The sequence below is a fragment of the Sceloporus occidentalis genome, unplaced genomic scaffold (genome assembly GCF_023333645.1).
Source record: "Sceloporus occidentalis isolate IW3139 unplaced genomic scaffold, rSceOcc1.0.p SCAF_4, whole genome shotgun sequence".
Lineage (NCBI taxonomy): Eukaryota > Metazoa > Chordata > Lepidosauria > Squamata > Phrynosomatidae > Sceloporus > Sceloporus occidentalis.
Window position 1 is genome coordinate 175,180,878 of NW_028316984.1, and position 10,891 is coordinate 175,191,768.

General features: G+C 38.6%; 1 protein-coding gene across 1 annotated transcript; it reads left to right on the forward strand.

The window, feature by feature from the left end:
* Positions 1 to 1,053: 1,053 nt before the first annotated feature.
* CALM1 (calmodulin 1) lies at positions 1,054 to 8,572 on the forward strand. The gene is made up of 4 exons (XM_089522383.1): positions 1,054 to 1,197; positions 4,525 to 4,631; positions 7,011 to 7,146; positions 7,330 to 8,572. Exons 1-4 carry the CDS (start codon positions 1,128 to 1,130, stop codon positions 7,356 to 7,358), a joined length of 342 nt encoding a protein of 113 aa, XP_089378509.1. The 5' UTR covers positions 1,054 to 1,127; the 3' UTR covers positions 7,359 to 8,572.
* The last annotated feature ends 2,319 nt before the right edge of the window (positions 8,573 to 10,891 follow it).

Here is a 10,891-nt window from a genome sequence, read left to right on the forward strand (position 1 = left end):
TTAGTGGCCATTGCTACAATAAGTATCAGCAAATTCTTTAGTCTGGCTATACTACTGTGAAGAGGTGCTTTTTCCTGCACTCTGTCTCCTATCATTCAGTTATATTTGATGATCTTGGGGTTTAGTATTATGACACAGAGAAAAAATGTCTACCTGTCTACTTTCGCTGTTGTTAGCATGCATTCCCTCCCTACCCTTTCCCCCCTAAATTGTCTCCAAACATTGTAGCCTTTTCTTATAGGGAAAACTGGCTAGTAGTCCACTATTAGACCAGCCATATACTAGAGTAATCATGCGGGGTGTGTGGGGTGTGTGTGGCTTGTTTATTGCTGTTTTGAAATGATAGATGCTTATTAACATTTCATTAAGACATCCTTATTAATTATTTAATTAATTAACACAGCATTATGGCTAAGCATGAGCAGTGAATCCAGAAGTGTAAGATTCTGCTGTATGTTCACTATGTTGCCTTGAGCAAGCCACATCTTTTGTTTTACCTTCATCTGCTTTCAGGCAGTGTAAGGAGGGTAGTGACCTCCTTTGCAAAGCTGTTGTGATTACTGACATTGTGGCTAAGGAGTTGCAGTACAATAGCACCCTGAAGGACTATACAGTCCCACTGCCTGTTTAGATTTCCATCTTTTTCCACATTGCTGAGGAGGACATGGGCTTATCTCCATTAAAAACCTTTGCGTTGTGAAGGCTAGGCTGAGAGGAACTTAGTTTCATGGCCAAGGTGAGGCAAGAATTAGAACTTTAGACTCTGTAGCCCAAGTCCAACATTAGTTGTCACCTTCACAAGTGAAGGCTTCCTATGGGAAAAGTGGGTTGATACTGATGAGTAAGATTAGAAACACATAGTTTTGTACAGTGTGCAGGTAAGTAGATCTTTATCAGGTTTGCATCTCATTTGCATGTACAAACCATTGTGTAGATAGGAAATGATCTTAATTTGCTGACTGTTGGATCATTATTTGGACTGAATGATTGTCGGTTAATACTGTCCTTTATGTCAGTCATTGCCTAAGTTTTTTCCTTACCTATTTTCCTTAGAATTCAAGGAAGCCTTCTCTCTATTTGACAAAGATGGTGATGGCACCATTACGACAAAAGAACTTGGAACCGTCATGAGGTCGCTGGGTCAAAACCCAACAGAAGCAGAGCTACAAGACATGATCAATGAGGTAGATGCAGATGGTAAGTCTCTGGAGACATTAAATACCTGCCATTCTTATGTCAACATATCTTCTCTGAAATCAGTTTTGGTGAAGGCTTAACAGATAAAAATCCTGTCAAACACTGACACTACTTAGCCAAGTACACTCGTCCCCCGGGTTACGAAATTAATTCGTTCCGGCGCCATTTTCGTAACCCGGAAGTCTTTCGTTAGCCGAATCCCCATAGGCGCTAATGGGGAAAAGCCGCGTTTTGGTGCGAAATAGCGCCGAAAAGCACCAAAACTTTTTTCGGAAGCCGGGGAAACCTTCGTAACCCGGAAATAATTAATTAATAATTTTTTTTTCGTAACCCGAAAAATTCGTAACGCGGCGCGTTCGTATCCCGGGGGACGAGTGTATTCTTAATAAAAGCAGCCATTGCATAATAGAGAGATAGGGTTACAGTATTTCTAAACAATCATGGCAGCATATTAAGTAAAAATAGGGCATTAAGATGGATTGTATCTCGTGGATTTTGTTTCCTTTTTAAAAGATAGGTATTGCTGTAATTTTTAAAATGACAGTTATTGCTGTGATACTGAGCCATCATGACATAGTGGGTTGAGCAATGATCTACAACTTTTGAGACCAGGATTTGAATCCTTGCTCGGCCATGGAAACCAGCTGAGTGACCTCAGACAAGTCACATTCTCTCAACCTCAGAGGGAGGCAAAGGCAAACCACCACTGAAAAAATCTTGCTAAGAAAACCCTGTGATAGGTTCACCTTATGGTCAAGATAGGTTGGAAATGACTTGAAGACACACAACAGCAAATTGCTAGGATATACAGTTTTGTGGTGCCAAGCAGCTTTCCAGCCCCTAACCCCTTTCCAGTCCTTTAGACACAGGGTCCAAACTACGTTATTTCGGTTACGTTAGTTCTAGTCTTGAATGAAAAGCCTTTCACTCCTGCATACAAAATATCACTCCAGAATCTCAAGTCCCTATCAGCACCATAGTGGTGGGCACAGGTTGGGGGAAAGGTTTAAAAGAAACCAATATATTACTTCCCTTTTTTGCAATGCTGTTTTCTGGCAGGGGAAAGGGAAGATATTATCTAGATCAGGCAGGCAAAATCTCAAATCCTCCCACCTCTCATGGGAGGATCCAGATCAGGATTCAAATACTGGCAGTTTGTGAGAGGAAAACATGCTGCTTTCAAGACCAGAGCTACACAGCTAAGGTGTTGTTTAGTTTAGCAGTGAATCTTACTTTTAAAAAGGTATGTAGGAGCAGTTTACAGCGGCAGCAAACAAGTAGGAAATTTTTTTGCACATGCTCCTGTTGGCAGTTGAGAAGAGGGCTCCAAATTGTAACAGAAGGGCTATCTCTAAAGTTTTCTGAAAGACTTCAGTAGGTCTACCAGTCTCTCATTAGAAGTATTGGTCTGTCTGTCCTGGTCTTTTCTTTTGTAATAATAGGTACCTATTATAGGAACTGCTATTATAGGACCTGCTATTAAAGGTTATAATAGCAGATGAAAAGAAAATACAGCATTTGTCATACTATCATATACTGTATCTCACATTTGATCTATAGCCACTGACATTATCTTGGCTGCCAACACTTGATTAACATATCTCATTCCTAGTGTGACTTTCAAAATACAATAATTCAAAAGAGTATTTAAGACAGGGGTGTGCTGGTGTCTCTGCTACTAAAGGGAGTATTCTTGCAATTGCTTAAACATTTATTCTGAAGAGTGTTAATCTTTGGATGCTCACATTGGAACCTGACACTGTAAAGATGCAAAGCCTTCACAATAGCTCTTAAGAAATTTCTGAGGATTTATTTTGTGCCTATTTCTCCTGCTACTGCACTGAGACACAAAGAAAGAAAAATACACATTTGGACATATTCTTTGCTAACTGTGTGAGGACTGGCTCTTTTTGGTTCATTTCCCCCTTAAAAGCATCAGCTATTTACACAGCAAGAACTACTTACCTGTTTTTTGGAGTTGGCTCCAGAACAGTTGCCCACTAATGTCCTGGTCTGATGCCAGGAAAAACAAGGTAGAGTAACTACTAGGTTCACAGTGTGCATACACAAAGTCCTATAATTTCTAGCTTATAGCTGAAGTGGTAGTAGAGAATAATACACTTTATATATAATTAGCAACCTGGTAGGGAAGGTTTTAGATAAACTGGACTACTAAGAAGAAATTGCACCTTCAGAATCTAAAATTTGTTCGTGAGGATAAGATGTAGACATGCCCTTAGAGGGAAACGGGTGCAGGGAGCTTATTCTGATATGCTTATTGGTGTTAAATACTCTCTCTGTGCTATGCTACAGTGAAAATGTATTGGAATGCAACAGCTTTTTCTTCTTTTTAAGCTTAAGGTGCCCTGGTGGCGCAGAGGTTAAATGCCTGTACTGCAGCCACTCACTCAAAACCATAAGGTTGCGAGTTCAATACTAGCCAGGGCTCAATCTTGACTCAGGCTTGCATCCTTCCGAGGTCACTAAAACCCAGCTTGTTGAGGGCAATTAGCTTACAGTTGTAAACCATTTAGACACTGCTAGTTCAGTATGAAGCAGTATATAAATGAAGCTGTTTGTTTGTTTGTATTCTTGCTACTGCTTAAACATTTATTCTGAAGAGTGCTAATCTTCTGGATGCTCACATCAGTACCTGATACTGTAAAGGGCCCATTTTGGGAGAAAGGAGGGATAAAAATAAAATAAAATAAATAATAAATATACAAAGGCTTCACAATAGCTCTTAAGTGAAACCTGTGGAGAACTTAGAAGAGTTAATTTTTGGACTACAGCTCCCTGAACTCTCCACCCTGCTTGTCTTCTGGCCATGCAGGTTGGAGGAATACTGGCAGTTGTAGTTTGAAACTAGCTTTTCCAAGTTCTGAGACTGTTTTAGAGACTCACAGTAATGTAATTTACTGTGCTACTAGTTCTATTTGTATCAGTGATTTATAAGAGAATGTTACATTAGCTCCAGCTTTACTGGGGCAGAGGAGATTGGACAGCAGAGAGACAATGCCTGCTGAAGGGTGATTGCCTGCAAAACATCTCACATTTTGAAGTTTAGGCTGGTCTCATTCCAGTAGCCTGTTAAATGAAAACAAAACCCCAGCCTCTGAATGGAAGAAGAAGAATATTTCATCCAGGAATATTCAAGAATACTAAATCTAAAGATGAGGTCTATTAACTGTGAAAGTTAATTCTGCCAGAAAGTGAACAGATGTGTGTGAGAGAGAGGTAAGTGGAGAAAGGAAGAGAGAGAGAGACTGTGTGTTAAGAGTTCAGATATATAATACAGTTATATTATTTCTTTTTCTCTTTCAAAAGGCAATGGCACTATTGACTTCCCAGAATTCTTAACCATGATGGCCAGAAAAATGAAAGACACAGACAGTGAGGAAGAAATTCGTGAAGCATTCAGAGTCTTTGACAAGGTATGGTTTGGGCATATTAAATGGATTTTTAAACTATCTGTGCTGTGATTTATTTGGCTATCATTAGAAAGGCAGCGAGAGAGAATTCACTTTGTTGCAGAAAGCAAAAAGTCTCCATGGTTGGCAAATGACAGCAAGAAATTTTGGAAGAAATTTTGTCAAGAAAATTCTGTGATAAATTCTCCTTAGGAGCTGCACCCGCACTGCAGAAATAATCCAGATTGATACTACTTTAACTTCAATGGCTTAATGCTACGGAATTCTGGGAACTGTAGTTATGTGAGACATTTAGCCTTCTCCGTCAGAGAACTCTGGTGCCCAACAAACTACAGTTACCAGAATTCCATAGCATTGAGCCATGACATTAAAGTGGTGTCAACCTGGATTATGTCTACAATGTGGCTGCAGCCAGGGTTTGCCATAAATTGGAAGTAACTTGAAGGCATGCTGGAACAAACGACAACATATGTCTGTGTAGTCCTTGTTCACCACTTCCCCAGTCCCATCTCAGTGGACCAGGCTTTGTCTGACTTAACTTGCTCTGATTAGCATAGCAGATAACACTAGTTATGTGTTACTGGTTTAAATCTATTTGTAAGGGGAAAGATGTATAAAATTATGCATTGTGTGGAGAGAGAGTAGATAGGAGTTTTCAGTCCTCTAAAAATTCTAGTTATCTGCTGAAGTTGAATAGTGGGATATTTAGGATAGATGAAAGGACATACTACTTCTTGCATTGCACAGTTAATCTGTGAAATTCGGTGCTACAAAATATAAGGGTATTGATGTGGATAGCTTTACAGTGGCGTTTGAATCAATTCAAGAAGCATTTTGCAATCAGTGGGTAATTAGTTCCTCCATAACTCCTCCATTATTAGAGGCAAAGTGTCACTGTATATTAGTTGCTGTGGAAAATGAGATGGCGGGTGCTGTTCCGCTCTTGCTTGTGGCTTTAAAGTGAGCAATTGGTCATTGTGTAAACAAAATGCTGGACTAGATAGGCTTTTGGACTGATACAGTGGGGCTCTTCTTATGTTCTTAGCCACATGATTTACAACATGTGCCCACAACAGGATTTCTGGATGTTTTTAAATAGCAGCTTCCCATCCTACTTGCCAAGACCATTTTGGAGCTCAGGCAGGGAGTTTCAAAAGCAGTTAGTGTTGCTATGTGGATGTGGCTGATGTTCAAAGGGGAAAAATATTAGTCTCAGTGGGCATGCTGAAGCTCAGTGAACACCTAATTGAGTGCTCTCTGGATTTGCGACAGGAAGCAGGTTTATTCTCATGGGCCGGTTCTGTACATTTTTCCTTAATGAAAGAAAAATATCCTGCCCCTCTCTGGAGGGATTCAGAATTTTAGACACATTGGACTGATCCTGGAAACCGTTCATCAAATCAAGAAGCAAAAATATGGCCCCATCAGTCCAGAGTTTTTTGTTTTTTTAAAAAAACACTACCCCTAAACGAGGCATTTTATGAGTAGTCCCATAATGGTCTTGCCTCCTTCTCTTCCAGGAGAGTGGCAGAATATAATAAATACATATCCAGGCCAGAATCCTTTATCAGATACTTTAGTTAAGTATACTAAATAACCTCTTCTGGCCTCTAACCCTGCCCAAAACCTGACATTTGCATTCCAATCAGCAGCAGAATGGATTTCTTTCTCCCTATAAAAGCTGATGCCTGTAAAGTAGCTTGGACGAGAGTTATGATCATGGCAATGGTTTCACAGTCGTAGCAATAATGAATACGAAACAGTTATAAAGATTTACTCATCTGTAACCATTTTGTATTCATGATTACGACTTGGTCACAGTTTTGTCTTTATTGAAACTATTGTAACTTCCCCTCCAATTTAATTATCAGCTGTGAAGGGAGGAGAAGGTCCATTCTGCCAATGATCTGAGCACGGGTGAATGGCATTTCCATCAGGTTTGGAAGTGGCTGGGTGAAAAGATATTACTTAAATATGTATACTTGAGCTGCAATCTAATGTACAGTTGTATGGGAGAAATTTGCAGTGAATGCAATACAACATACTTTTGAGTAAACTTGCATAGGATTGTGCTAATAAGGAACTGCATCAAACTTTTGCCCTAAAATTATTATTTGTTCATTCAGTCCCTTGGACTGGGACTCATGACCACTTACAGCGAGATTCAAACAGATGCAAGTAAACCTGTAACAAGTTAATATGGAACAAAACTAAAACCACAATAAGTTATAATACTAAAACATAAAGCAGCAGTGATGTTAAATCTGCTGTCAAATGAAAAGCAAATTTAAAAGCACATCAGAAGAAAAGTGTTTAGTAAGTATGCAGCCTACTGTTAAAAACCTATAAGTCTCAGTCTTTTTTATCTTGCTGTCTTCCCAGGATGGCAACGGTTACATCAGTGCAGCAGAACTACGCCATGTTATGACAAACTTAGGAGAAAAGCTAACAGATGAAGAAGTAGATGAAATGATCAGAGAAGCAGATATTGATGGAGATGGACAGGTCAACTATGAAGGTATATTCCTATATTGATATATAGCAATTTGAAGGGACAGAACCTGCAAGTTGTACCATTAAAAATCCTCACTGTTCTTGTATGTCTCAGAATAGTTGTCTCTAGTACTACATTCTGCATGTTTGCATTACTTCCTTTCTAAGGGGGTTAAAATAGTGTTTTTTCTTTCATTCTCATTTTCAGAATTCGTACAGATGATGACTGCAAAATGAAGAGACCTCCCACCTATTTTTCCTCTAGAAGAATCAAATTGAATCTTTTACTTACCTCTTGCAAAAAAATGTTCATTTATTCATTCTGTTTCTGTATAGCAAAACTGAATGTCGAAATACCTTCTGTCCACAAACTGCATGTAATGGTTGGTGGTCCTGTTCCCAAAAGATCAAGTTAAACATCAGTTTTTCCCCAATATAAATAATTGTACTTACTACCTTTTAAAAAAAATAAGGAAGCACTTAAGTGAACTCCTCAGAAAGTTCCATTTGCTAATGACTATTACACTGTTTGGGCTGGCCAGTTTTACATGCATGCAGCTTGACAATTGAGCACAGTCAGACATTTGTATTAAAACAGTTTTAAAAAAAGAGAGGAAAAAAACTTTTAAAAAATGCCCAGGCCACTCTTTTCTCTGAAAGTGGATTCTGGTTCAATTTGTAGTTATAAAATTGTCATAGCTGGGTTTACTTTCAAATTGGTCTATACCTCAGGATGGTATGCAGCAAAAATGGTTGAAGGATGCAAAATGTTTAGAGAGAAAATTCCCCTAAAAGTAGAGAAAGTTCTCCTGTATGTAGAAAAAGTTTGTTCCAAAAAACAAACACAAATCCATGACTGAGGCTATGGGTGACAAGTCTGTGTTACATTGGTTTTACTATTGTCTGCATTGCACTGTTGTGAAAAAGGTGTTGGGCTGTTACCCTTCACAAAACCTTTAAAAAGAAACCTTCATTAAGGGGTGGGAGCACTTTTGGGCATGTGTTCCCCAACTCTCTCTCCCTCTCCCTCTCTCTTTCTCTCTTACATTTTAAAAACCTTCTGTATCAAGACTTGGAGCTGGCGGAGTAGCCTGTGGACTTCAGCACAACTATCAACATCGCTGTTCAAAATATTACAGTTAATGTCCATTCCAAGTTGTAAATGCTAGTCTTTTTTTCCAATAAAAGACCATTAACTTAAAGTTGTCGTTAATATGCTTTGTAAAAGCTGAAAATATATAGATCTATATAGAATTTCAGAAACTAAACCAAATGAGTAAATAGATGGCAGTAGGAAAGGTAAATGTGTTCTGTAAATGACTTGCTGCTAAATTTTAATGCACATGTATGCAATAACTTAACCCGTTTAACGTTTCTTCAAGATGGCAAGAACTGACCTCTTGTAACCCAAGACCTTTGCTATAAATAAATGAACTTGTGCTTGCCTTTCATATTTATGACAATCTTAATTCACTTGCTCACAAACTGGCTTGATTCTGACTATTCTGGGGATCCCCAGGCAAGTGGCACCATTTCTTCTCATAGTCTGTGTTAGCTGTAATTTTGGAAACAACATTTTAGGGAAAGGGACACTTTTAGTGGTTACAATCTTTTGTGGAGAGGCATGGAAACAAGTTACCAAGCATGATAGAAAAGAGGGGTGGAATGTGGAATGAACAAAACAGGCTTCAGAATGAGTCCTGTGACAAATGAATCCTGTAAACAAAAGCCCAAAACAGAGGAACTTTAACGGGTAACCTTCTCTCAAGAGAATAAAATTGCATGTTTTGAATCAAAGGCATGTGCACAAAGGCTGTGAATTCTGATCCTTTCAAAAATCTCTGATATAGCAATTCTTTTATTTCAGAACTCTCTTCTGTATTTTGTGACATTTTGGTTTGTTCTAATAGATATCCTGCAGATTTCCACCCCCCTTCTCCAGGTTAACATGGCTAGCATTTTCTGGGGGAGCTCCCCCCCCCCCCCCGCTTCTCTAAAATATAATGAGAGGCACAAAGATTTCAAGGATGGAGACGTGAAGCACTGAGCCTTGAACATTCCATTCAGCCATCCCTACTCCAACCTTTTATGTAGAGAACTGGAAACATATATATTAATTTCCACCATGAAAAAATATCAGACAATATCAGTATCAACTATCAAATGCTATGCTGCTTTGGTTTTGTTTGCTTTATTTTTACAGAATTATGTAGCTTAAGGGTCTTGTTTCTGAGTTCAGAAGGGATCTGACTTTAGAGAAAAGTCTAGGTTATGCTTCTGCAAAATAAATTTAATAAAAACGTTACAGAAGAGAGAACATTGTGAGAAATGACATAGGCATTTAAGACTGGGGAGCTTCAACCTTTGGCTGTGGTTGATGCATTTGTCTTCGGGTCTTGCAGTTGTGTAGAATCCTAGATACATTCTTAAGCAATAACAAGGACTTAAAAGACATGGGACCTCTATATCCTTAACTTAAAATTGCGCAACTGTGGTGCTCCAAATGTTGAACTGCACCTCCAAACATCCCTAGCCAGAGTACCTAATGCTGAGAGCTTATAGGAGTTGCAGTCCAACAATATCTGAAGGGCCACAGTTGTCCTGACCCAAATGAAAGGACTGAACTAATCATTGAGAAATGAGTATTTGCAAAACATTAGTTTGGTCTTGTTTATATTTGCTTTAATGCTTAAGTGAGCTACCACTCCTGTCCCCTGCCAAAGTAACTTCAGTGGGCCCTTGGTATCCATACTAGAATCCCATGGATGCTAAAATCTGTGGATGCTCAGTTCTCATTAAATACAATGGCGTAGTAAAATGGTGTTCCTTATATAAAATGGCAAAATCAAGGCTTGTTTTTTGGAATTTATATATTTTCAAACTGTGGATGGTTGAATCTATGGATAAAGAATCCATGGATATGACAGGACGACTATTTATAGTTGAACTAAGGCTCCTGCACTTGACTTTGCAATAGTGTATATTTTATATATTTAAAACATTTTACCTATTTTTCTAAAAAGATGAAGATGGCTAATAGCAACAATAGACATTAAAGTTTTAAAAAATCCCTATAGAACATAAAATAAACAAAGCAACAGCAGAAGAAAATGCCAAAACCTAACTCCAACACAAGGCAATAAAATATTTTAGATTAGAGCCTAAAAAAACAGTAAAGTTACTCAATGAAAAGGAAGATCTAGAAAAGCAAGATCTTTACCAATTTTCAATCTAAATATTACTGCTTTGCATGAAGCAGTAAAGATGTGAGGGAAAGCTTCCCATGTAGAGGATCGACTGTGGTATACTTCTCTGCAATGTTACCATAAAAGTGGACTTTTTTTAAAAAAAAAAAATCCACCTCTAGCATCTTATACAGCTGTTCTGACAAAACAACAACAAACACTGATGTTCCTAGGCAGATAATGATGACATAACCTGTCTACCAAGTCATCGGATGCAAAATTTGCTGTACGTTGGCTCTGCCTGACTATATCTTGTGGCTTGCTTGTGTTCTCTTTAAAGAGAAGTTTTCTATGGTGAGGAAAGAAGTCAACTGCAGATGTCTCCTCCCCTCAACACACTTGGCAAATGACAGCATTCAAAACATTCCATTCCAGTAGGATAAGAAAAATTGACAAGATTGGTGTTATGAGAGCTACAGTCCCTTCTATTTTTTTCCAATAGCATTCCTGTTGGTGGCTGGCAAGAAAGCAGCTGCCCTGGGTAAGGGGCATTGGGTGGAAGATCCCATGCATCAGAACAGGTGC

Bases quoted from the DNA above. Each gene is read 5' to 3' on its own strand.
- CALM1 (XM_089522383.1), top strand. From the start codon at position 1,128: ATGAGGTCGCTGGGTCAAAACCCAACAGAAGCAGAGCTACAAGACATG. The intron at 1,198-4,524 runs GTAAGTCTCTGG...CTCTTTCAAAAG, and splicing joins CAATGAGGTAGATGCAGATG to GCAATGGCACTATTGACTTC. The intron at 7,147-7,329 runs GTATATTCCTAT...TCTCATTTTCAG, and splicing joins TGGACAGGTCAACTATGAAG to AATTCGTACAGATGATGACT.